This window comes from Gadus macrocephalus, chromosome 22 (assembly GCF_031168955.1).
Source record: "Gadus macrocephalus chromosome 22, ASM3116895v1".
Classification (NCBI taxonomy): domain Eukaryota; kingdom Metazoa; phylum Chordata; class Actinopteri; order Gadiformes; family Gadidae; genus Gadus; species Gadus macrocephalus.
In genome coordinates, this window is record NC_082403.1 from 18,092,555 (window position 1) to 18,119,894 (window position 27,340).

A 27,340-nucleotide genomic window follows, 5' to 3' on the forward strand; every position below is an offset into this window, starting at 1 on the left:
CCACTAGGGGGCTAAATGGGATCGGCCTATCTACTAGTATAATAGGGGAGAGGTCAGAGAAATGTGTTTATTACAGGAATTCAAGGTCAAATGTAACGATGGAAATAACTTAATCATTGTTCAAAAGCAATCAATGCACATTGATGAATCAGTCATCAGCCTTAAATGAGTATTAGGTTTCATATTTAACTAGAAAAAGTATTTCCTGCAGAAAATGATGTCAGTGCTGTAGTGCAAAGGGAGGCTATAAATGTTTTAGGCTACTAAAGTCACTTAGATTAAGACGTAAAGGAAGGTTGAATGGCATGGAGTAAGTGAAGGGATTTGAGTAGAGCCATGGAGTAAACAATGTAAACATGCGCACCATTTAAATGCACACCATTTTATGGTTTCCAACTATAAAAGGGTTGGAAACCAATAAACCGAAGAGTAAAACAAATAGATCAAGTGAAAGAGTTTGAATGCATTTGAGATCAAATATAGAATAGCTGTGCTATTCTGATAGAGAGAGAGAGTGTGAGTCTTGGAAAAGTATGCTATTAGGTGAGTGCTGCATGCAGTACTCAACTATTTTTCTTCTTAAGCTTTATTCATAAATTCCTTCTTTCTACAGACTTCGGGACCCTACTCCTTCCACAATTTTTCCAACTTTCTAAGATATTCTATTTTTTTAATATTATTGTATCTACAATGGAAGTCAACTAAATGCTAAAAACAATGCATAAACGATATGCCATATGAAAGCAGAGACTCAAAGGAGTCCAACGTTATAAGCCTCAATCTTTTTGTGAGCTTATTTCGATGGTCAATAACATACTTTTCTAAGTACCACACACACACTCACACTCGGAACAGCTCACCTATTCTATATTTTATCTCAAATATATTCAAACTTGATCACATTAGCTATTTGTTTAACTCTTCACTTTATTTGTTTCCAACCATTTTAAAATGTTTAAATGTTGTGCATGTTTACCCCATTTAGATCCTTCACTTGATTTAAGCCATTTAACATTTCTTTAGGTCTTAAACTATGTGGCTTTACTAAAACATTATTCAACCTCACTTTGCACTACAGCAATACATTTTTTCTGCAGGGAATGCATTTTCTAGTTATAAATCATGTTAAGACACGTCATTGACCTCTTATAGACATCACTAAAGCAAGATAGAACTGTCATCACATTGATTACATAAAGACAGTGTTCCTCAACTCAAGGACAAATGAAAGATTTATTACACTCCTAGTATTTATTTTAGAAGCACAAGGAGGAAATTCACTTTGCTTGCTAATTTTCACACTCCCAGACTTACCCTCACACATAGATTAAAATCCCAAATTCAATAATGAATGATCACATTTATTTCAGTATTTATTTGGTCATTACATAAATTTTTGTAAAATGCTTGCATTTTTATGTTTTCGGCTGCAATTTATTGTCCACAGCAAAAAACGAAATATGTACGACGTATATTTATATATATATACCCTACTACATGTTAATTTAATTCCCCATGATGCACCAGTGTCTCTTCGATCTCGGGTGAAGACTGTTCCAACAGTCAGAAATATACAGACATTATTGGCAAACTACATCCTCCCACTCTGGATGTGAAGTTTTATCTTAAGTTCTCTTTGCTTGTCTGATACCAAAAAGGGGAACCAAATATAGTGAAATGTGAGAGAAAGACGTTAAACAAACAAATGAGAAGACCAAACGTTGAAATATAATCTCTTTCTTTTTTGGGAGAAAAGGTACAAGACAGACCATAAAAGCTATTTCATGTTTTTGTTAATAGCATTAAAGACATTTATAAAGACCACCATTGATTATAATTTAACCATTTGTGTGGGGAAAAAAAATAATAATTGCAACAAAACTCCACACCTAGACCAAACCGGTTTTGTTTTTCAACCACAAACTGTACAAGTATGACATTTTTTCAATGAACTTCCGGACAACTCCCTAGCAAGCATTAGTCCTATCAATTGCAAATTGGAAAAAAAAGTAGACTACATTGCAACACCCTATTTACAGTATATTATTTATATGTATATATATATTTATATCACACTGGCTGTAATTATGACAAGATATATCCATGAGCGTCATTAGTGCAAGGCATGAGTAAGACAAACCGTTCAAAAAGGTTACTGACTGGATATTTTGTGTGTCTAATGTAACAGTGTGGGGGGGTCGGGGGGAGAAGAATGCAGGAAACAAATGCAGGTTTGTGCACAATTGTATATATATATATATATATATATATATATATATATATATATATATATATAACAGGGTGTGTATGTTTATTTATGCATGTGTTATGTACAAAGGTGTCTAAAAATGGATTGAAGAGGAAGGGTAGGGGTTTCTACGGTCTCCATGTTGGATCTGCATGTGCAAATGGCTGTGCGCGTGTCAGTGCGTGTGTGTGTACAGAAGTAATTACCATATGAACATCCCAGGTCACCCCTGCATATGGTGGCACACAGCAGTGTCTAAAGCACCTTCTATAAAAAGAAAAAAGAAAATCACAACTTATTTTCGACTCAAAGTAGGAATATGCCCAAAGCCTCAACACCATCCTAGCCATCATCTTACCAGGCAGCAAAAAAAAGATGCACACTTCCAAGGAACTCGTCAGAAAACAAGCCAAGGTCTGCTTAAGGAGAAATTACGGAGACAAGTAACGGTTACGGTTACAGAACCTGTCGAGAGGAGAATTATGGAAAGCGGTCGATGCAAGGTGTGCATGTCGTACACTCCTCTCCTAACTACCGGTGGATAAGTGGGGTTGCATAATTAGGAGACAAGCAGCTGCCGTCACTGCTTGGGTGTGAGACTCAAGGACTCCCTGTGTCTCTTGAAAGAGTGCAAGCATGCGCGAGAGAGGTTGATATTTGAGGGGGGGGGGGGGGGGGGGGGGGAAATCATGTCACATCTTAAGGGTCCTTGCAGACACTGAAGTCAGAGTGAGGAACACTGCGAGACATTGCACGCCACTAGGGACCATGGAAGCAGACACAAGAGGGGAATGGATGGATCCTTATGGATGGGCTGGTGAAGGCATTAGGAAGGAGGGTCCGGGGACCCCTGTGCTATGTTTGATCTCGGCAGGCAGAACAGGAGAACCTGGTGCCGCGTCTGTCCAGACATCGGTGGGCAGGAAGAAGTCTTGGATTTTAAAAAAATGTTCCCATTCTGTTGAGAGCACTTTAAAGCCAAGAGGTATTTCATAATTTTCCTTTTTTTTTTTCTCTCAAGAGTTCAACGATGTTACATTTTCATACTTTTTCTTTTCACTTCAGCACTCCTAAATATACATGCGTTAACTCTTCTTACCAAACCAAAAAGTTACAATTATATTGGAGAAAATAAGCAGTGCCTTGCCTCTCAGCTCCACCTGGGATTACAAACAGACAGGTAAGAGAGAAGGCAAGGGCGGAGCCAATATCCAAACGCAACAGTCAAACAATCGAAAGACACTGGTAGGGTGAGGGAGAGAGAGGGATGGAAAAGCTGAAGGGGGGCACTTTTTTGAATTCACAGTCGGGCCATTGCAATGGTTACTGCAGAGAAGAATTGGAAGGACTTGTGTGCAGACCAGCGTTGGAAAGACGACTCAGACGAGTCAGGTTGGGAACTGTGCAGAGGCGTTTTGGGTCATGGATGGATGAGAAGGAGAGGAAAATGGGGGTCTCGTTAGTTACTACTAGACGAGAGGAGACAGTGAGTGTTGGATGGGAGTTAGGCAGCGGCAGCGGCAGCTGTAACACGTTAGGTACTGCAGCACGGGGCCTTGGCCGGCTGTGCTGCCTCCGTCAGGTCCACACCCCGGTTACGCCCGCCGGTCGCCCCAACCGGCTGCGGCTCGCTCTTGGGCAATCTCTTAGCTGAGGAGCAAACAGACACAAATACACATGCAAACAAATAGCAAATGAATGAGAACACTCACAAATATTGTGTATTGGTTAGTTTGTTGATATCTATCTGTCTGTCTATCTATCAATCAATCTATCTACATACATCTATATACTGTATGCTTATGATTTCAAAAAAAGTCCACCTCTTGAGCATCGTTGCATTAAACATATGGTAATCTAAAAAAGGTATGATACCCTACAAACACTTTTCGCTGCCATCAATATTTGTGTAATTTATCACTCATCACTAATCTTAATCTAATCTTGCTTTAATAACTATGGGATACCGATTAGACCATTAACCATGATATTGAACAATTACCCCTAGTGTACAACAGCCATTCATCAAGCTTCAAGGAATAAGCAGATTACGTACAATCAGAAAAAAAAAAGTAAGTATTCAGTGAAACGCACCGATAGCCATAAAGATCTCGTTCACATTCATAGAGGTCTTGGCTGACGTCTCCATGAAGAGTAAACTGTTGTCATCTGCATACGACTGGGCTTCCTGTCAAAACACACCAATTATATATTTGCTTGACAGCTGCTTAGAAGCAATAACAAACACAAAGGCAGATATTAAGATTAAATACACGCACACAAAATATAAATCATTGCCCAAACATGTGTATGGATATAACTACTGCGGCCCTCAAAAAAGAATAAATATAAATGTGTGCGAGGGGTCTACACAAAGCCAATGAGAAAGGACTAAATGACTAAATAGTAAAGAAGAAAATCCTTGTTGAGACAATGGTGAGGGGCAAATATTTGTTCAGACCTGGAAGTCTACGGTTCTCTTGCTGGCGAGGTCAGCCTTGTTACCCGACAGGGCAATCACAATGTTGGGGCTTGCTTGTCTCTGCAACTCCTTTACCCAGTTCTTAGCCCGAGCAAAGGACTCCTATAGACACACACAACCACACAGCGAACGAGGGAGAGAGGTTCCCTGTTAGAAGTGAATCTCTCACAGGGTTTCTCCTTGCAAAGACCTTTAGCATATTTTGCACCAAATAAATTCCACGTCGATCAATAAAGTAAATGTATCTGTACATGTACTAAAAGATAATCACTGATAAGTAGTAAGCTAATGTTGACAAAAGCGCTGTAGGTAACCTCAGCCAGCACTGGAACCACGTAACTACGTAACTTTGTTAGGGAGACATGCGAGTAGAATCTGGGAAATGTCCCTTTGTCAGTAATTCACCTGTTCTTTGCGTCTCCCTTTTTCCCCCCCAAATACAATTGCCCTCATTTAGTAGTTGAACAGTCTGAGCCGAGGAGCATGCAACATACGTTGCGACAAAAAAAAGAGTATAAAATCTCATAAAATAAAAATGTGAAGGCATGAACGTACCTCGTTGGTGATGTCGTAGACTACGATGGCGGCCTGTGCGCCCCGGTAATACATGGGTGCCAGGCTGTGGTAACGCTCCTGGCCGGCCGTGTCCCAGATCTCAAACTTCACCGTCGTGTCATCCAGACAGACGGTCTGGGTCAGAAACGCAGCTGGAGAAGAAAGAGAGAAGACAATGAGATATCAATGAAGATTGGTGAACGAAAAAAAAAAAGGAGGGTATGGCTATGACGACAAACTCCATAAATCGCCGCATAACTATTATGTGGAAAAGTTTCAGCAGAAAAGGTCAGCACATACTCAATATTTTTAATTTGAAAAAGATATCTCCATCCTATCTCACATCTCAGTCCTCCAACATTTATAGTCGTAGTTAAATATACAAAATTATATACAATTACCACAATTTATCCGTAAAATATTTAACCCCCTCCCAGGTTCTATCAAATAGTGTGCGGCTTACCTCCTATTGTGCTCTCCTGAAACTCATGGAACTGTCCTTTGACAAAGCGAAGCACAAGACTGGACTTGCCAACCGCCGACTCCCCGAGCAGGACCAACTTAAACTGGCAAATCTTGTTTGCCGAATTAGGCCCATTGGGTCTCGTAGCTCCTCCACGATTGGCCATCTAAACAGATCGCCTTGGGTCTCAGACTTGGCTAAACAGTGAGAGGCAAAATATTAAGAAAATAACATGCATCATTTTAAATGTTTGACCGGATGCATTTGCCTGTCGAGATATTTTCATTTGAGCAGACATTTGCTTTCTTAATAGTTGAACATGTAGTAAGAACATTTAAATAAAGGAAAGAAGACCCAAGCCAAAAAATATTTGAAATATAAAAGGCATGATAACGAAATAACAACAAGACGACTAGTTATTTTCTTGGGTCATCTCAAGCTAATAAACATTCAATCCGTATTTTTTCCTTATAACCAAAATATTGAAATTTCTAATGGATCATTTGATAATAGACTTTTAATGCGAAAAATAGAGTAATATGTGGGTAATTCTCCTGAAATTAAACGTTTGCTAGGATCTCTATTCGAGGAGAATCTTTGGTCTGAACTGGGCTTTAGGCATCGTCGTAAATAATTGGCTTCACAATTATAAACACTTCGGGGATATTCCACCACCTGTGATAAAATAGGAATTGAATGGTCTGTCAGATAGTTTATCGTGATTTAATGTCATTGTGGTTTCCTTTTAAAGCCAGTTATAGGGACGATGTTAAAACATTGCATGTCTTTTTTTATTTTTTAAATGACTAGCCTATGAGTAATTCAAACATAAGCAACACATGTGCATATCACTGTTGTGAAGTTCTGAGGAAGTCGAAAGTGTATCTCAATGGTTAGTTGGTGGTTACTCTTGTAAATGTATATATAATGCAACTGAATAAAGATACATGTAACGTTGTCTACGTGTCTCTTGACACGTGTAGAGAAAATGTGAATAATATTAACGCCTAGGCCATACACATTGTTAGCCATTTGATTGGCCAGAACTTAATTTGTGACTGCCGCAAAATAAATTGGTTGTTAGCCAAATGAAGATTTTTAAAAAAGTAAATCAACCATCGTATTACAACATTGATAAACAAAAAGGTCTGAGAGGTTAACACGGATATAATAAACCCATAGCCACATCAAACCCCGAGGCTGGCATTTATGTTGAAGTTATAGAGGCCATTTTCCAGTTTGTTTTGTTGTCTGGCTAGCAGATAGCTATAGGCTAGCTGACAGCTACCAGACAGCTTTTAGCAATCGGGTAGCTGATAGCTATCGGCTAGCTTATAAATACCGGCTACATAGCGTGTTGTTGTCATTCCGCTAACTAGCATGTTGACAATACAACGGGGCTGCAATGTGGCACAGGCACATAGCCAAACAACGTCTGTACATGTACAGCTGTGTGTGTTGATCCATATCAGACCAGCACCTGTTTTAGTGGTTTCAGGGTCTAATTGGGTCCGATCCCCTCACATTTACGTTAGCCTGTTAGCATTAAGCGTTAGCAATCCACCCACTGACCTGATTAATGTGACACCAACAGACCAAAACCATGTGAGCTACATGTCAATTCAAGGTTAGATAATCGTATCCGATAGTACAACGTTATGTTTAATAGCGTGTCATATCAACAATCAAAAACATAAGACATTACAGTGTAGCCAAAACATCAACAAGCTAACCCCACTGACAACTGATCATCATAACGTTACAACACTAGTACTTTACCTCGGGTTATGATCACCACGAATCAATGATGTAAGGGCAGCGGAGAGATGTTAAAGAACAACACATAAAGGAACCAAGTCTCTCTCTCTCACACACTCTGTGTGTGTGTGTGTGTGTGTGTGTGTCTCTCTCTCTCTCTCTCTCTCTCTCTCTCTCTCTCTCTCTCTCTCTCTCTCTCTCAAAACACAAACACGGTCTTACTCTCCCACCCTCCGCCACGTCACACACGCACGGATGCTCTCCAAGAATGAAATTGTCATTAGTCAATTAAATTAAATATATTTCAGATGACACCCACCCACCCACCCACACACCCACACACCCACACACACACACACACACACACACACACACACACACGCGCACACACACACACACACACACACACACACACACACACACACACACACACACACACGATATTATTATAACAAAACACCTTACTATTTATGTAGCTCTAATGATAATGTAAACACAACAGTAACACATCCTTACATCCTACATCCATTAAAGATCCCATGCCATGCTATTTATGGATGCTTTAATCTAGGTATTAGTGGGCCACAAACACAGTATTCAAAGACGTCCCCGAAATTCAGCCGTGGTGCAGAGTTACAGCCACTCCGAACCAGTCGCACATTGAGCTTCCCCCAAACGCGCTGTTTCGGTGGGCGTGTCAAGGCAGGTCAAGGAGGGGGGTGGAGGTGTGGCCCTGAGCAGCTTGTAGCCACAGTACCATGCGCTCTGGTTACGGTGGGCGTGTCAAGGCAGGTCAAGGAGGGGGGTGGGGGTGTGGCCCTGAGCAGCTTGTAGCCACAGTACCATGCGCTCTGTTTACGGTGGATGTATCGCAATGGCTCTTAGAAACCCATATTATACATAGATATCTATATCATATAATATATAATATATATTATCACCTGGCCCTGAGCAGCTTGTAGCCACGGTACCATGCGCTCTGTTTACGGTGGATGTATCGCAATGGCTCTTAGAAACCCATATTATGCATAGATATCTGTATCATATAATATATAATATATATTATCATGGCCAAAAGCTGTGTGAGCCTCCAGACGATAGGCTATTATGAATCTCTAACGACCGCGTCTTCTTCAGATTGATGTGGAAGTGGAAGAACCAGAGACGTCGGAGAACCCGACGAAGTCCTTTGTGATTCATTATATCGTCTGGAGAGGTGCACACAGCTTGAACTCCCTGAAGTACATGAACCACGACATGGAGGAGAAGGGGATTGTTGGCCGCGAATGTATCCCGCTTGAGCCCTGCTTCCCGCCGCCTCGGCAGCGGTCAGCGCTAATCACCGCCTCCTGAAGCCGAGGCGGTGGTCCATCGGCAGCGAGGCTCCGGCGGGAGACGACCGCGGTCAACAATCCCTTTCTCCTCCATGTCGTGGTTCATGCCTACTTCAGGGAGTCAAAGCCAAAGTTCCTTTCCCCCAATTCATTCTCAACCATGGCTGAGATAACCCCCACTACGAGTCTCGTTGTAGAAATACCAGAGACGAGAGTCCGACGTGTTATGCGCCATCACACCAACAGCAGAACGGTTATCCAAATAACAAGGAAGTGTATAACACTTGCGTTACAGTCCTGGAGCTCTACATCTAAATAATATCATATAATACATAGATATCTATATCAAATAATACATATTATCACGGCCAAAAGCTGTGTGCACGTCCAGACGATATAATGAATCACAAAGGACTTCGTCGGGTTCTCCGACGTCTCTGGTTCTTCCACTTCCACATCAATCTGTAGTAGACAGAACCGCGCGCTGCCTGCTGCCTGCTGCCGGCGCGAGGCACCACCGCCCGGCTGCCCGCTGCCGGGCGGTGGTGCTTCGCGGCGGTGGTGCCTCGCGGCAACCGGCAGCAGGCAGCATGTCGCAGTTCATGTACTTCGATGTCGTTCTGCCATTGCATTCAAAATTCTGTAACTAGCCTGTTACTACGATCTAAGCAACTACCATACACGGATTAGCATTAAGCACTAGCTCAATCACGACTCCTTCAGAATTCTTGTGGGTGGTTACGAACCAACCAAGTGGGCAGGGCCATGAATAATAGTTTGACAACGCTACGTCACAGTGTCACCTTATCCAGATCGGCTCATTTCTTCTGCCTTTTTCCTTTCATTGCCTATTGCATTCAGCAGACAAACTGCATAGATTTCAAACTTACCACAGCTCACAAACTTATTCAGACCTATGTTATTTAACAAACAATAGGAAAAATGTGATTTTAATGGCATGGGCTCTTTAACTGGTGTCGAGATGACGCCTCATGAAACGTCAAAGCCTCTCAGCCAGATGATCCTGCAAAGTGGTTTGACCTCAAAGCTTTAAATTAGTACGCTAGGGACACCTAGTGTTGAATGAACAGTGAAATGATGATTTTAAAGGAGACATATTATGGGTTTTTCCAAACAAGTAAACTTATGCCGCTTTTCCACTGCATGGTACCAGCTCGACACGACTCGACTCGACTCAGCTCGCATTTTTTGCGTTTCCACCGCGAAAACATGGTACCTGGTACCTGAAGTGGCTGCTTTTTCTAGTACCGCCTCGCTCTAGGTTCCAAGCGAGCTGAGCCGATGCTAAAAGGTGACGTCGGCAGACGGCCGGCCACTGATTGGCCAGAGAGTGTGACGAAGTCACGAGAGCGACATGGCAACCATGCTGGTAACAGCCATAGCAGCGCCGCAGCCAACATATATTCCACTTCTTCAACTTCTTCAACATGCCAGCTAATAATAGTAATGTTATCGATGTCCTCCATTGTTGTTATGTGGGTTCTGTCCATGTGTGGGTTGCGTAGGTCTTGTTTGCGTCGCATACAAAAATACGTCACGGCCCTTTCGCGCAGCCGACCCCGCCCACGTCCAGGAGGTACTATTTGCGGTGGAAAAGCACCCGTGCTGCTACCGTGTCGAGTCGTGTCGAGTCGTGTCGTGTCGAGTCGAGCTACATGTGCGGTGGAAAAGCGGCAATAGTATACGAGTTCCAGAAAACATGTTTTTGAAGCTGGAAATAGCTTTTAGGAAAGAAAATCTCGCCTTCCGCTATGCCCCTCTGTTTCTGTCACGGTCTGTCTGCCACGCCTCCTTCACTACTCTATTCATTCACCCCTCGCAGCTGGGCTGCATCATGTGATTAGTGGAGGCTATAAATTAGCTGTTCACCTGGTGCCAGATTGTCTTCGCTGTTTTGTTCATGCAAGTCTCTCCAGCAATTCGCCTATCTCCTGTCCCGGTTTCCCGATCCTGCCTGTCCCGACTACGTTCCCCGCCTCGTCCCTCTGGATCCTCGTTCGCCTGTCTCCTGTCCCGGTTTCCCGATCCTGCCTGCCCCCGATTACATTCCCCGCCTCGTCCCTGCTGATTTGGTTGACAAAGTAAACCAGAACATCATTGTAATTTGCTTGTCTCTGAGTTGTGCTTTTGGGTTCTAATCTGCCAGCCTCTTCAGTAGAGTGTGACAGTTTCAGTCCCTTCAGAATGTGCTGTTTCTGGTGTCGGTAGCTTTAATGCAAATGAGCTGCTGCCCATTGACCAATGAGCTGTCAGAATGAACCATATGGAGCCAGTTTCCTGCCATAATTCAAACCTGAAAAAAAAAGTTTCAAAGGCTTGTAAATCTGGGTTTGAAAACTCAACACCTTCTAAAAACGGTTTTGCAACACTGAAAAAATAGATCATAACCTGAAAAAAATTCAAACAAAATTTCAAACATCTGTAAACATGATTTTGTGTTCTATTTTATCTTCTTCCTCATTTTCACCAACACATTTTCAAAGTATTTTTTTTTCCACCATGTTTTCAAAGTTCAAACAATTTCACCAGCGCATTTGCAGAGTTTCAAATCTGGCACTGTGCCAACAGTGTATTTCATTGTTTCCCGGTTTTGAAACCTTGTAAATGGGATTCTGCAAACAGTTGTTCATACATTGAGAAATACGTTTTGAAAGGTTGAATATTTATTTTTAAAAACTTTTAAAGGTGTACGTTTACGCCATTGCAATGTATTTTTTCAGAACTGACTTTTCAGCACCGACTTCTCAGAGATTTGACCACACAGGCGCAAGCTTTGGGTCACGTGAATATTGGCAGTGTTCTGTCGCGCATTCGTTTTGAAACTCCTATTTGCATGTACGTCGGCCGAGAGCAACCAATAGGTTTAGAGCCAAATGGAGCCAAATGGCCCCTTAAGCGAGAGCGCAAAACATCTTTCGCGAGAGGCTGTTACGCGCGAGAGGCTGTTACGTGCGAGAGGCTGTTTTGCACGCGCAGAGGTAATTTGTGCGCGCGAGAGGCTGTTTTGCGCGCGCAGATGTAATTTGCGCGCGCGCAGATGTAATTTGCGCGCGCGCAGAGATCATTTGCACGCTCGCAGTTAATATCTACGCGTGTGGAATAATATAATACGCCCGAATGCATCTTTTATCACATTAGTGAATTATGGCACTAATGCATACCTGCCAACATTTGACTAGCAAAATCCGGGAGATTTCGGCGGCGGGGGGCGGGGCCGGTGGTGGGGAGCATGGATGACAGAGGTGGTTACAAATGTTGGTTTTAAGGGATGTTGTGCATATAAGTAGCTATTTATAGACAACATATTCATCATGTAGTCTTCAGTATATAAATAAATACACAATAACTGTATTCATTAACAAAAAACGTATTTTTTATGTATCATTATGTATGTATTCACAATGAATTAATTGACAATCACTTATTTATTAACTAACTATTACAATAGCCTGGAGCACTTGTTCCTGCTCGTTTTGTCCCTTAGTGATGAAACCCGTTATCGCCTGAGTGCCCTTTTGTGCCCCGGCAGCACGGACATGTTTCAGGGACTTTAAATGTTGACGGACGTCATTTTTACCGCCGTGCCCTATATTAAAATCAACCCGACACGCTTTACAAAAAGCGTGACTATTGTCCAGGTGACTATTTGATATTGAATCATACTCTTTGGTCCATTCCAACTTAAAAGTACACATATATTTAATCTTCTTCGATGGTACACCCGCTTCTGCCACTTTTATACGACCATTTACGGAGTTTGCTCCGCCATGTGTTTTTTTTTAGCTCTGCGCTCTTGAGAAGTGACCATAGACGTGATCTGATTGGCTACAGCCTGTGCTGTCGTATTTGCTGCAAATGCATTTGATTGGCTGACGCTTGCGTTGCCTCTCATGCTTGCGTTTGATACATGATCTGGCAACTTTAGAACAATCGACACACATTTTGATTTGATTATAAATAAAATAAGTTTGGACATCGTGAAATACGGGAGTTAACCGGGAGAAATGACAAAACGGGAGGGCGGCGGGAGATGGATCAGAAAACGGGAGAAACCCGGGAAAAACGGGAGAGTTGGCAGCTCTGCACTAATGTGTCGCCATACAGAACACTGCCAATATTCACGTAGTCTCGCAAAGCCAGACCAAACTACAGCAAGTAGAATGGTCTGGAGCCCCGCTACCTCGAGCCGTCTATCCGTGGGGAAACTGGGCGGGCCTGTTTTTATTTCTTTAAACCAATCACAATCGTCTAGGGCGGGGCTAAGCCTGGGAAGCAGCAGCGGTGTCCATGCAAAATAGAACATCTTTCTTCCTCAGCAAATGCTGTAAGCAAATCTTTTGCAGTTCTTTGCAATTTTCGACGGAAAGAGCCAAACATGCCAACTTTACAGCGCCGTCAAAGTCCTCTTCAAAACTCGCCATACTGCCTAGTTTCTGAGTTTGAGGGGGAGCACAATACGGGAACGCCAGCAACCGGAAGGGGAGGAGTCGCGGCCAAATCCGACGCCAGGCAATAGACGCTGTCCACTTCCGTTCAGCCAGACTAATATTCACGTGACTCAAAGCTTGCGCCTGTGTGGTCAAATCTCTGAAAAGTCAGTTCTGAAAAAAATCATTGCAATGGCGTAAACGTACACCTTTACAAGTTTTTAAAAATAAATATTCAACCTTTCAAAACTTATTTCTCAATGTATGAACACCTGTTTGCAGAATCCCATTTACAAGGTTTCAAAACCGGGAAACAATGAAATACACTGTTGGCACAGTGCCAGAATTGAAACTCTGCAAATGCGCTGGTGGAATTGTTTGAACTTTGAAAACATGTTTGTGAAAAAAAAAATACTTTGAAAATGTGTTGGTGAAAATGATGAAGAAGATAAAATAGAACATAAAATCATGTTTACAGATGTTTGAATTTTTTTCAGGTTATAATCTCTTTTTTCAGTGTTGCAAAACCTTTTTTACAAGGTGTTGAGTTTTCAAACCCAGACTTACAAGCCGTTTGAATTATGGCAGGAAACTGGCTCCTTAGAACCACAGCATGGAGAAGTGATTGTTGCCGTTGGCGGATTCCTGAGGGGTATTCCACAAAGCCGGTTTATCACATAACCGGGTAAATTAACCCAGGGTTTGCGGTAACCCATAGGTTTTCCGTTCCAAAATGAACACGGTATGTTAGTTACTATAGAAACATATGAATCAAACCTGGTCAGAGCAGGTTTTGCGCAGGTTAAGTTTGGAACATGACCCGGTTTCGGGTATTTAAACCCGCGTTCATCGCAGATTTCATGTGTTCACAATGGCATGCCCTTTTGATGATAGGCCTGTTGATATCGGAGCGCAAATTATACATGCATCTTGGCATATCGGATGACTTTTTGCTGGAGAGATATAGATTCTCATGCAAATCTTTAATATATTTAAATAGCCTTCTCCAGCCTTACATAGCCAACACAGCCAATCGAGGACCTGGCTTAAGTTCACTCCAGACCATTTTTCGCAGCCCTCCGTTTTTTGCAAATGGTAGTTTTATTCTATAATGTTCGAGATGCTGAGCACATCTCAGTCCTTTCAGATGACCCATCCACGTCCGGACCAAGATTTTCATCGGCCTATCATACAAAGATCAATATTGGCTGAGTAGCCTACTATGCCGAGAGGCGCTTACAACAGAAAGTATAGAATAGTCCTAACGGACTTGCATCCACTGGAGAATGTTCAATCGTAGCCGGCTGCTTCATTACAAGCACTAATCCATGATCTGTGAAGTTCATGAATTGTCACTTTTAGGTTTTCTACCCAGTTACCAAAAAAAACACATTTGGATCATATGCGCTGTGGCACGCACACGGTTTGCATGTGTTACTTCGAAGGCAAACAAAATCTAAAATAGAAGAAAAACACAAAAACCTACATTCAACCAGTTCCCTTACATGGCACCTGACTCTCTGAGGAGGTAGGCCTACCTCCAGGTACCCCCTCCATGCCAGGGCGCCCTGAATTTATGTCTATTAACAGCCCCTCCACCGGGGTCAAGACAATTTGAGGGCCAGATCCAGTCTGCCGACTGTCGGCCTTGTCACGATTGGCTTAAAAAATAGGGCTTATTTAAATTTATACCAATTCGATGATGGGAAAAGCGTAGCCTACCAGTTTGTATGTTTTTATACTTTATTTTTACTTGATCCACTGACCACTTAGGAGCCATCGGAGTACATATTTTTTTTAGAAGAAAAGGGTTATGTGGAACGTTAAGAATGCTTAACTGGGATATTTATAGATTCATGGCTCAAATATTAAGGATCATGCTTTTGACGTGTAACTAACGCATTTACGCAGTCAGCGATCCGCTGCCAGGCTTTTGTTCTCCAGGTTGCAGAGGCTTTAGCGTTCCCTTTTCTTGTGATAATGTCCTTCTGTTCGTTATAGCTCTCCAGGAGAACCTGGAGTTCCATTTCATTGAAATAAGCGGCCCGTTTCGCCATTTCGATCAGGGTTTCCATGATCCATACATCACGTCTTTATAGGTTTGGCGTGGACGCGCACAACCCTGTGTTAACCAACCCTGAGTTGATTGAACTAATGCATAACCCGTGCGGTGGAACCGACAGCTCTGGTTTAGTTGGCACAGGGTCAATCAACCTAGAGTTCAGCGTTAACTCTGTTTGTTAAACCTCCATTCGTGGAATACCCCACTGGAGCTCTATACCTAGATAATAATAATAATAATATTAGATAATATATAGGTATTTAGCCTATATAATATTATATCTAATATCAGGGCCAAAAGCTATGTGCGCCTCGGATGATATTATGAATCATAAAGGCTGCGTCTGACGTCCCTTGTACTTCCACAACAAGTAAAAACTCGTAGTGGGGGTTATCTCGGCCATGGTTGAGAAGAATTGGGGGAAAGGAACTTTGACCTTGCCTCTCTGAAGTCCATATTGAGCCGCGACATGGAGGACAAAGGGATTGTACGCCCGGAGCTGAGCTGCCCGACTGCTGCCGAAGCGTTGGCGGCAGTGCGGCAGCTCCGGTGGGGGTAGCTCGGCGGCAGTCCGGTAGCTCAGCTCCGGGAGTACAATCCCTTTCTCCTCCAAGTCTCCTCCTCCGGACGCAGTCTGGCAGCTCCGGCGGGGGGATCTCATGATTGTAATAATAATAATACTCAAAGTGATTGATAGATTAAAGTGGTATCACACTGTATTATGACTGAGAATGAGTGTGATTATTTTATTGATCAATTCAAGTGATCATGGAACTGGGTAGCATCTTGTTTTTGTAAATTATGTGTAGGCAACTGATGGTGTGTTCCAGATGCCTCGGACACCAGCCTTCCGAGAGTTGCAAGATGGGAAATACGGAAATACCCCAGCTTTCTTTCAGCATTTCACAGAGGCACGCCCCCTTTTTTTATTCATGCCTCGGAATTCTGAGAGTAGACCGAGAGCAGTGATGACGCTCTCAACAAAAATGGCTGCGCCCGTATAGAGATTTGTATTTCTACCACATTGGTCATTTTAATGTAGATTTTAAATGCTCTTACACACTTGATTACATTGCTACTTTATTCCGGTCACCAATGTATGCATTGCACGGTCTTGCTGTGCGTGCAATACAATGTAAAGTTGTGTTTGTTTTCGTGCTGGTTTGCTAAAGAGGCTAATGTAGCTAACAATAATCAACGACTAGCCAATTTCATGACACATTCACAAAGATGAACGGGAACGCTAAAAATGCTCTGAGACCAGAAATGACGTCAAAAGCGCAGCTCAGAAGGCTGGCGTCCGAGGATTCAGGAACACCATTATTTCGGGAGGAGGGAAGGTTTACGTAAAGACACGTCAAGTCAAATCAGAGTTTCCGAACCTCCGAGCTGCTTTGAAGGCGGCAGGTATACTCATGGACCTATTTGTTATGTGCAGGTCTGCTCCATTCTTTTGCAGTTCTCCTGGAGCTCCTCCTTCAGCCCCTCCTCCTCCTCGTTACCTGGCACCTGCTGTTGCTTATAAAGCCTGGGAGGCTTTATTGGCTCCTTCTCTAGCCATGGCCAGCAGCACGGTTCCTATTCACCAGTTACCAGACAATAAACCCGGTTTTCTTATACCTAATCCTTGTTTGTCGACTATATGTTACTCCCCTCGAGCCGGGTCGTAACATATTGGGGGCTCGTCCGGGATCAATCTGGATCAGTTTTGCAGAGTTAAATATTTCTAATTTTCCCCTAGACAGAGTAACCTGGTATGTTTTGGTGGTGTTTGGCAGTGTGGCTATGAGCAGTTTTTTTTCATGGTGAGTATGGTGAGTATTGAATCTGAGTGCTATGATTTTAAGTTGTGAGTGATCCCCCCTGGTTAGTTAGGGAGTGTACCAGCTGGGTGGAGCAGTCTGTCTTTCCATCGGTACACTATTTGTTATTTTGCCTTCTTTATTTTCGAGGTAATCCTGGGTGGAGACGTGTTCTCTGGTGGGGGCGAGCATTTCAGGGCCTTGGCCACATGGCTGAGGTTAACTGAGCTTTGTTTTAAAGAAGCCTCGAGCCCGGCACGCCTCAGAAGACCATTGGGGTTAGTTTAAAGTTAGGCAGATACCAGGGGGCTTGCTTAGTTGATCATTTGCACTCGGAGGCTTGCTCACTGTGCTCAGCAGTGATTGGTGTATTTTGTTATTTTTGCTTGGTGATTGAAGTTGTCTAGTATGGCGGCTATAGATGATTTTATTAGTGCACCCTCGGAGGAGTTGCTTGATCAGCTCACTAAAGAACAGCTCCTTAGTCTTGCCAGTCATTATGACATTGAGATTGCCAGTGGTGATAAACGTCTTAAAGAGAGTTTAAGAGAAGCACTTAAGGCAGGCCTAGCAGAAGAAGGCATCCTGAGGACGTCGGCTCTACCAGCATACCAACATCAACTTGTTCTTCCTCAAATGTCAGATGCTGTGCTGGAGTTCAGGTTGAAGGAGTTGGCGTTCCGAGAGCTAGAACTAGAGGATAAAGAAAAAGAGCGTATCCTTAAGGAAAGGCAAATGCACCTAGAGGAAAGACAAATGCACCTAGAGCATGAGCGTTTCTTGAAAGAGCTTGAATTTAAGCATGCTGCTTTGAGCTCATCCAGTTCTGCCTCGGCTCAGTTAAGCGTAGCGAGAAACATCAGACTAGTACCTCCATTCGCTGAGAGAAATGTTGAGCGGTATTTCGCTCATTTTGAACGAGTGGCTACTGTTTCGGACTGGCCAATACATGCCTGGACATCGCTTTTGCAAAGCGTTCTGGTGGGAAAAGCACAAGACGCTTACGCTTCTTTAAACATTGAGGATGTCAAGGACTATGAAAAAGTTAAAGGCGCCATTCTAAGAACTTATGAGCTCGTTCCTGAGGCGTACCGCCAGCGTTTTAGAGGCCTCAGTAAGCTGGATGAACAAACTTATGTTGAGTTTGCAAGAGAAAAGGAGATCAGTTTTAGTTCTTGGTGCAAGTCACAGAAGGCGGAAACTAAGGAGGATCTTAGACAATTAGTTCTGCTGGAGGACTTTAAAAATTGTCTGCCTGTTGCTGTGGGTACTTATCTCAATCAGCAAGAAGTGTCCACTCTTGTTGAGGCTGCTGTTCTAGCAGACAAGTTTGTGTTGACGCTCAAGGTGAACTTTGATAGCGACCAGGGTGAGCGAAGGGGAAGGACTGGTTTTGACAGATCTCGGTTTCCAACCACTTCCTCCAACTGCTCAAAGCCTCCTCCTACCGTTTCTACAGCTTTCGTTAGAAGATCGGCTAATGTGAGTACTCCGTTGGAGAGGACTTGTTTTTATTGCAAGAACAGTGGTCACTTTATTGCTGATTGCCCTGTCTTGGGTAAAAAACAAGAGTCTTATAAGCCTGTTGCCTTATTAAAAACTGTGAGCAATTGTGCTGTCGACCAAACCATGGACCAACCCGCTCAAAAGAGTGAGCTGCCTGGTTCTTCTTCTTTCCTTATGGATGGTTGTGTCTCCCTTGTCACTGATCCTTCAACCAAGCAACCGATTAAGATCTGGAGAGATAGTGGAGCTTTTCAGTCCTTGATTCTCCAGGAACTCCTACCGTTTTCTGAGCAGTCTAAGTTGGGTTCCAGTGTCCTTGTCCAAGGGTTTGGGGGGGGATATCTGTCTCTGCCAATGCATAACCTCACCCTTGAAACGGGACTTGTTTCTGGGGAAGTAGCTGTAGCGGTTTGTTCGAGCATTCCCATTAAAGGGGTGTCCTTCATCTTGGGAAATGACCTAGCCGGTGGTAGGATGCTTGCGGCTCCTGAGGTTGTCCCCTTTCCTGTTGTGTCGAAACGCCCAGATGATCTTGAGAAGCAATTCCCAGAAGCATTCCCTGTCTGTGTTACTACCCGTGCCATGTCAGAGAAGAAGAAGCCAGACAAAGAAGCTGATTCTGATATCGCACTGTTTGACACATTTTTGGCGAAGGGTGACGTGTTGGGATTTGGCAAAGTGTTTCCCTCGTGTGACGAGCTCAAGTGTGAGCAGGGGAGAGATTCAACCTTATTTTCACTTTTTGACAAGGTTGTGCCTGAGGATGAGATGACAGCTGTGTCTTGTTGCTATTTTGTGGACAATGGTGCACCCTAAAAAATCAAAAGTTGGGTCAACTTACAATTTTAAGGCAACAAACTGCAATATAATTTTAAGTTGGGAGTGACAACTTAACTTTTTAAGTTCTGCTTTTGAGTTGGTAATACTTTGAATTTCAAGTTCTATTAACTCAACCTGAAGTTGCAGTAACTCACAATCTTCAGTTAAGAAAACTGTAAAACCTTAGTCATCTTGACTTAAGTCTAAGTTGCAGTAACTCGTAATTTTGAGTTGAAACTACTTTAAATCCTTAATCATCCTGACTTAAGTCTAAGTTGCGGTAACTCACAATTCTAAATTAAGAAAACTTTGAAACCCAAGTCATCTCGACTTATGTTTACTTTGCGGTAACTTGACATTTTAAGTTATGAATACTTTCAATCCTTAGTCATCTTGAATTCTCAAACTTGCAATAACTTTGAAATATGAAAACTTTAAAGCCATACTCATAACTCAACTTCAACTTGCATTAACTCTATATATAATACATCATGCATGAAAGAAATTACAGGGGCTATAATATCTCAATTCAAATCTTTTTTTATTGAACATGTCTTGCATGTCTTAAGTGCTGTGCAAAAGCACAGAAGACCAATAGCTCACCCGATCAGGTGAAACAGTTGCTTTCTTAAAACATTGAAATATCAGCACGTGCTGTATTAAAATGCATAATACAGCATTATTCCTATAGACAGGAAGAGAAGAGATATTTGGGGGACTGAGTAAAATAAGTAAATATACAAAAGGGCAGCATGAACATTAACAATTTAAAACAGGCCCAACAAGTTTGTTTTCAACAGAACTTGCAGCTCAACATTAGGTTCTGACACAGGGTTACAGAAGTTAGTTTTTGAGGGATCTGACTCTTGCAGAGAGATCTGTCCCCAGCTCCAAAAAGATATTTTGAAACATTTCAAAGGTGTATCGCAGTTCCTTGGGAAACTGGATGTTCAGAGCGTATATCGGCCCAAAGAGCAACGCAAGGGCCGTTGGCAGGTCAGGGAGGTCATGTAAGACGATATGTTCTTCTAAAACCACAGCTACATTTTGAAGTCTTGCAGGAGCGGAACTTTGATCCTCCATCACAGAAAGTATCCCCACTATGAGACCCCTTGTCTTCTCCTCTTCTGGGTCAGTATCCTTGTGATGACAGACAAAGACAAATGTATGATTAATAAATGAAACAAAAGGTTTGTCTTTAAATTCCTATGGCTCAGAATAAGCTCTTACTCTCAAATAACTATAAAAAATATTACATTTATTTTACCTTGAGACACTTATGTTAAAAAACAGAACATTTCCATCTCGTAAGTTTCAGACTAAATAAAGTAATACCCACGAAGTACAGCTTTTTACGATACTTAATGGATTGACATAAAGAGGGCAAGGAGAACATTGGAATGGATAAACTGGATGAAAATAAAGGGCAGCTTCTCTTGACCCTCACGGAGAAATAAAGGAAGGCCCTTCAATGCTGGGGTCTGTCTGTGTCCTGTTATGTAATTTGTCTTAAACACAAAGAGATGGATAAAAAACATTACTACAAAATCAAAGTAACATGTACTAAAGTAGAGAGCAAACAGGAAAACGTCAATGGTGAGTTTATCTGATATATTTCGTCCAATTTCTTAGTTTAATTCATTCGTTTTTATTAACTTACTGTAGGTAGAGGACTAAACAAATTTAATCACAATTTTCACTGAATGAAGCATATACTATATATGGTGTGCCCGCATGCACGCGCCCGCCTGGATGAACGGCTGAAAAGCACAACATGCCCCAGCGAAAACGCTAGTATTCATTAGTATCCACTGAAATACAACAACCACACAATATAACCCACAAACTAACCGTTTAATTAAGGCAGCTGTACACGCCGTAAAATCATTTTTTCCAATGGAGTCTGGTGACCTGGTGACTATAAGCCACCAGACTCCATTGAAAAAAAGTGTAATCGTACGGCGTGGAAAACCGTCCTACAGCTTCCCTATTTAACAGTTAGTTACACATAGCTAGATGTATGCTACTGTATTCTTGCAATAACGAGATATGTCTAGTGGAATACCGAGTATTTGAACCGGTCTGAAAGGACTGCAGTGCCGTTCTCGCACGACTGCGCTGTTTGCTGCTTGAACATACCGAGACAAGCACCGCAGGCCTCGTCCTAGCTTGCGATAAACTAAAAGCTAACGGCGACGGCAAGCATTATTTATTCTGTTTAGGGTCATACTATCGTCAGTGAAAATGCATACCTTATCCACTTATTTATCGTGTATTATATTCACATTCATGAAGAACTCACACTTCAAGTCTAATTGGAAAGAAGGTTAAAACTTGCCTGTGTTGTCTCCAGCCCTGACGAAAAATGACTCGTCGTCACTCGTGTGAGTTCAGGTAACAAACCTCAACTCGGAAAGTTGGCTTTCCCGCATTTTACGACAAGGACATACGAGTTGCCAGAACTTTTTCACTTGTTGTGCACAAGTTGTGCATCCCAACTGAAGGAAATAAGTCGTGGTAACTTACAAAATGCGGTTGAAACATACAAAATGCATGGTTTGCTGGAATTACTTACATTTTGAAGTCAAATATGAATAATTTATTTTTTCAAGTCTTAAAAACTTAAAATACTTTTTTAGGACAACAATATTAAGTTGGAGTTTTTACAGTGTGTGTTAATGAGGAAGTGGACTTCTCCGACACTGTCCTGTCATGATGATTGGAGTAGTGTGTTTCAAGTTGTAGTGCCGAGTGTCTATCGACAGGATGTCTTGCAGTTGGCTCATGATCATTGCCTGGCCGGTCATATGGGGATGAGGAAAACTTTAGACAGAGTGATGAGACATTTCTTTTGGCCTGGTGTGAAGTCTGATGTTGCTGAGCACTGTAGAACATGTCATGTGTGCCAAGTTATTGGTAAGCCCAACCAGAAGATTCCCCCAGCTCCTTTACATCCTATCCCTGCCATAGGAGAGCCCTTTGAGCGCATCCTGATTGATTGTGTTGGTTCCCTTCCTCGTACCAAGTCAGGTAACCAGTACCTATTGACGATCATGTGTACAGCTACCCGGTTTCCTGAAGCAATCCCTCTCCGTAGAATCACCGCTTCAGCCATTTCCAAGGCTCTCATCAAGTTCTTCAGTGTTTGGCCTGCCAAGAATTATCCAGTCCGACCAGGGTTCGAATTTTATGTCCCGTGTGTTCTCCCAGGTTCTCCAGCAGTTGTCTATCGAGCACCAGACTTCATCTGCTTATCATCCCGAGAGTCAAGGAGCCCTTGAGCGGTTTCATCAGACCCTAAAGACCATGCTACGAGCCTACTGTAAGGAGTTTGAGAGAGATTGGGATGAGGGAACCCCTTTGCTCCTCTTTGCGGCTAGAGAGGTCACTCAAGAGTCCCTTGGCTTTAGTCCAGCTGAACTGGTGTTCGGCCATACTGTGAGGGGCCCTTTGAAACTTTTGAAAGAAAGATGGTTGGCAAACCAGTAGGAATGCGCGATATAAACGATATAAACGATAAAAAATGGCCTACGATAGAGATTTTAGTTATATTGCTCTATCGCGATAATGTATGTTTGACGCGATCTATCCATGACTCGCGAAATATAAAGAGCCACGAGCTGCAACCGTCTGCAACGCATCGTCCGCGACCCGCGAATTTTAAAAAGAGCCACGAGCTGCAACCAGCTGCATCGCATCATCCGCGACACGCGAAATTTAAAGAGCCACGAGCTGCAACCGGCTGCAACGCATCGTCCGCGACCCGCGGAATTTAAAGAGCCACGAGCTGCAACCGGCTGCAACGCATCGTCCGCGACCCGCGGAATTTAAAGAGCCATGAGCTCCAACCGGCTTCAACGCGTCATCGTCATCTAAGTAAATATGGCTGAAAGCGAAACGGAGGAGCTGGTGATTGCTCTCATTTCATGTTCATTTCAAAATTATATGCGTTCATTTTCCACTTATTGTTTTATGTTTTAATAGCAAGTATCTGTGCACACACTTGGAAGATTTTTCTTTATTTAAAATAGCCATGCCTAATACTGGACGTATTTCCCTAATTCACAGTATCCGTTTCTTTATTAACAAGACACCACCAATTTTTATTTCATCAAGAGAAGTATACGTCATTACACAGAAGACTTTTTTCTTTTTTAAAGTCTCTGCAGCTACAACATTATGTTGTATGATTAGTTTTGCACAATAAATGTTCTCAAAACGACATACATTTAGCCGTTTAGCTTTCCTTAGAGTCTATGTAACCTGTTCTGAAATGGTTCTATTATGATTTATATATCGTGATATATATCGTTATCGCAATAGGTTGCATGTATATCGCAATATGGATTTTAGGCCATATCGCCCATCCCTACAAACCAGTCCCCCTCGACAAACTTGTTAGACTTTGTTTGTCATTTTAGGTCAAAACTGAACAAGGCGTGTGAGCTGGCGAGGCAGAACTTGGGGGAAGCCCAAGAACGGATGAAGGGGTGGTACGACCGAAGTGCAATGCATCGAGCATTCTCCCCTGGCGAAAAGGTGTTGGTGCTGTTGCCAATTCTGGGGTCTGCTTTGCAGGCTTGATTTAGCGGTCCATATGTGGTTGAGCGTCGGGTGGGTGAGCTGGATTACTTGATAAAGACTCCAGAGCGAAAGCGTAAAACGCGTCTCTGTCATGTTAACCTTTTGAAAAGGTACTGTGAGAGGAGCCAGGCTGGGCTCTCAGGGGTGAAGGCAGTTGCTGGGGTGAAGACAGCTGCTGTGCTGAGCACTTCCGATTCCTGTGGGTGAAAAGGACATTGATGGTGTTGTTGAACGTGGGGTCTCTTGCGCTAGGCTCCCAAACTCAGAAATTGTCGCAGATTTGGAGGTCCATCTGTCTTATCTCGATTCACCACATCGGTCCGACGTTACTGAGGCTATTTGTAAATATCCTGCCCTGTTCTCTGATGTGCCTACTTGTACCAATGTTCTCCAGCATGACATTGATGTCGGGGATGCTGCACCTATTAGGCAACACCCTTATAGGGTAAATCCTGAGAAACGCCAGCTGATGAGTAAAGAGGTGGATTACATGTTGCAGCATGGCATTGCAGAACCTAGTGCTAGCCCGTGGAGCTCCCCGTGTTTGCTGGTTGATAAGTCAGATCGCACACCTCGATTTTGTACTGATCTTCGCAAGGTAAACTCTGTCACAAAGCCGGATTGCTATCCTCTTCCCCGTCTAGATGATTGCATTGACAGAGTAGGGTCTGCAGCTTTTGTCACTAAGTTAGACCTCCTGAAAGGTTACTGGCAGGTCCCTCTTACTCAGAGGGCTCGTGAAATCTCTGCCTTTGTGACTCCAGATGATTTTTGTCAGTATAGAGTTATGGCTTTTGGAATGCGGAATGCACCTGCCACATTCCAGCGTCTCGTTAACCTGGTGTTGAAAGGATGCAGGTTGTGAAGCATACCTTGACGACAGTTATTTATAGCTCCACCTGGTCTCGGCACATAGCTCAGGTGGAGGAGGTATTTGGTAGGCTGGCGGCTGCCAATTTGACGGTGAACCTTGCCAAGTGTGAGTTTGGTCAGGCCACTGTGGCGTATCTAGGGAAGGTTGTTGGGCGGGGGGTAGTCTGTCCTATCGGCGCTAAAGTAGAGGCCATCTGCTGCTTTGGCGTTCCTACTTCTCGGGTCGAGCTGAAACGGTTTCTTGGCATGGCAGGCTACTACCGAAGTTTTTGTAAGAATTTTGCTACTGCGGCTGCCCCCTTGACTAGCTTACTTAGCCCAAAGGTCCACTTTGTTTGGACAGAGATGTGTCAGTTGGTATTTGAGAACCTGAAGTCCCTGTTGGTCAGTGCCCCAGTCCTGGCTGCCCCTGACTTTAACAAGCCATTTAAACTGGCTGTCGATGCTAGTGATGCTGGGGTAGGTGCCGCCCTACTTCAAGACGACTCATCAGGTGTTGAACATCCCGTTTGTTATTTTTCGAGAAAATTTGACATTCATCAGAAGCATTACTCTACCATCGAGAAAGAGGCCTTGGCCCTTATTTCTGCTCTGGACCACTTCGATTGTATGTCTCTTCCAGTCGGGTCCTGGTGGTCTACACGGACCATAACCCACTTGTGTTCCTCAGCAGAATGAGGAACTCCAACCACCGGCTGATGCGATGGAGTTTGTTCCTGCAGGGCTTCAACCTGGAGATAAAGCACATTCGGGGAAGGGACAATGTACTCGCTGATGCCCTTTCAAGGTCATGAGTGTCCAAAGCATCGGTGGTATAGGTTTTCATTTGTTTTGTTGTTTTTGGTTTGTGTAACTTGGCGGTTGCCTAGAGCAACCGTTTTAAGGGGGGGGGTGTTATGTGCAGGTCTGCTCCATTCTTTTGCAGTTCTCCTGGAGCTCCTCCTTCAGCCCCTCCTCCTCCTCGTTACCTGGCACCTGCTGTTGCCTATAAAGCCTGGGAGGCTTTATTGGCACCTTCTCTAGCCATGGCCAGCAGCACGGTTCCTATTCACCAGTTACCAGACAATAAACCCGGTTTTCTTATACCTAATCCTTGTTTGTCGACTATATGTTACTCCCCTCGAGCCGGGTCGTAACATATTAAAGAATAATTCAGAAGGATTCAGGATCACACCCTGAAAATCTCCTCCCGACCAGGTTTGTGAGCATAAAGGCCTGATTCCACCGGACGCGTTAAGGCCTGATTCCACCGGAGGCGTACGCGCCGCGGGACGGCTGCGCCGCGGTCACCGCTGCTGATCGCTTCCACTCTAATCAATGAGACCATTTCCACCAGGCGCGCCGCGGAACGTTTCAGCAGCGTCCCAGGAGCGGCGTGCTGCGCCGCGGCGCTATATTTCCGTCCAATTCTATTTTTGCCGCGAGCCGCTGCTAAACCGCGTCAATTTCAACAGAGCAGGTCGAGCCGGGCAGGAAGTGAAAAGTAAAAGCCATAGAGCATCCGGTCCATTTTCAAAATAAAACACAATACTCAGCTCATGTAACTTCACATCAACATTATTACGTCATGACCGGTGGCACCAGGTCAGCAGTCAATCAATCAAAGGGTCTCAGAGGGTCGGCAACATGGACGACGAGAGACTCATTGTCGAAGTTCAGCAACATGAAGTCATTTATGCACCAAATCATCCTTTTTATAAGGAAAATGTCAGAAAGGACAATGCGTGGCATTTAATTGCAATAGTTTTGGGAGTGGAGGGTGAGTACATTAGGTTTAGGATTATCTCGTGATCTCGCGTGAGAGGACACAGCCGTTCCGCGGCGCGTACGCGTCCGGTGGAATCCCGGTGTTACGGCAACGTTACGGCTGCGGCACGTCTTGGCCACGGTCACCGCAGCAGATAGGTTCCACTCTAATCAATGAGACCATTTCCACCGGGCGCGGCTGCGGAATGTCTCAGCAACGTCCCAGGAGCGGCTCGCCGTGCCGCAGCGCCATCATTCCGTAGCATTTCTATTTTTGCCGCAAGCCGTTGCTGAACCTCGTCAATTTCAACAGAGCAGATCGAGCAGGGCAGGAAGTGAAAAAGTAAAAGCCATAGAGCATCCGGTCAATTTTCAAAATAAAACACGATACTCAGCTCATGTAGCCTATCACAACGTCATTCATGTACCAAATCATCCTTTTTATAATATATATACATATATATATATATATATATATATATATATAATAAGGGCAATGGCCGGAAGGACAAAGCGTGGCATTTAATTGCAGTCGTTTTGGGAGTGGAAGTTGAGTAGATTAGGTTTAGGATTATCGCGTGATCTCGCGTGAATACGGCTGGCTCGCAACGCACGTTGCGCTGCCGTAACGCGCCCGGTGGAAATGCAAGCAGGGCAGAG

General features: G+C 43.5%; 1 protein-coding gene across 1 annotated transcript; it reads right to left on the reverse strand.

The window, feature by feature from the left end:
- Nucleotides 1-1,360: 1,360 nt before the first annotated feature.
- Nucleotides 1,361-7,688, reverse strand: LOC132450809 (ras-related protein Rab-5A). The gene is made up of 6 exons (XM_060042909.1): nucleotides 7,523-7,688; nucleotides 5,749-5,945; nucleotides 5,286-5,437; nucleotides 4,710-4,832; nucleotides 4,343-4,436; nucleotides 1,361-3,898 (listed from the first exon to the last, which is right to left on the reverse strand). Exons 2-6 carry the CDS (start codon nucleotides 5,912-5,914, stop codon nucleotides 3,783-3,785), a joined length of 651 nt encoding a protein of 216 aa, XP_059898892.1. The 5' UTR covers nucleotides 5,915-5,945; nucleotides 7,523-7,688; the 3' UTR covers nucleotides 1,361-3,782.
- Between the last annotated feature and the right edge of the window lie 19,652 nt (nucleotides 7,689-27,340).

Excerpts from the sequence above, each read along its gene's own strand:
- LOC132450809 (XM_060042909.1), bottom strand. The coding sequence starts at position 5,914 with ATGGCCAATCGTGGAGGAGCTACGAGACCCAATGGGCCTAATTCGGCA. Across the intron at positions 5,438-5,748 it reads TCAGGAGAGCACAATAGGAG|CTGCGTTTCTGACCCAGACC; the intron begins GTAAGCCGCACA and ends TTTCTTCTCCAG. Across the intron at positions 3,899-4,342 it reads CGAGATCTTTATGGCTATCG|CTAAGAGATTGCCCAAGAGC; the intron begins GTGCGTTTCACT and ends TTTGCTCCTCAG.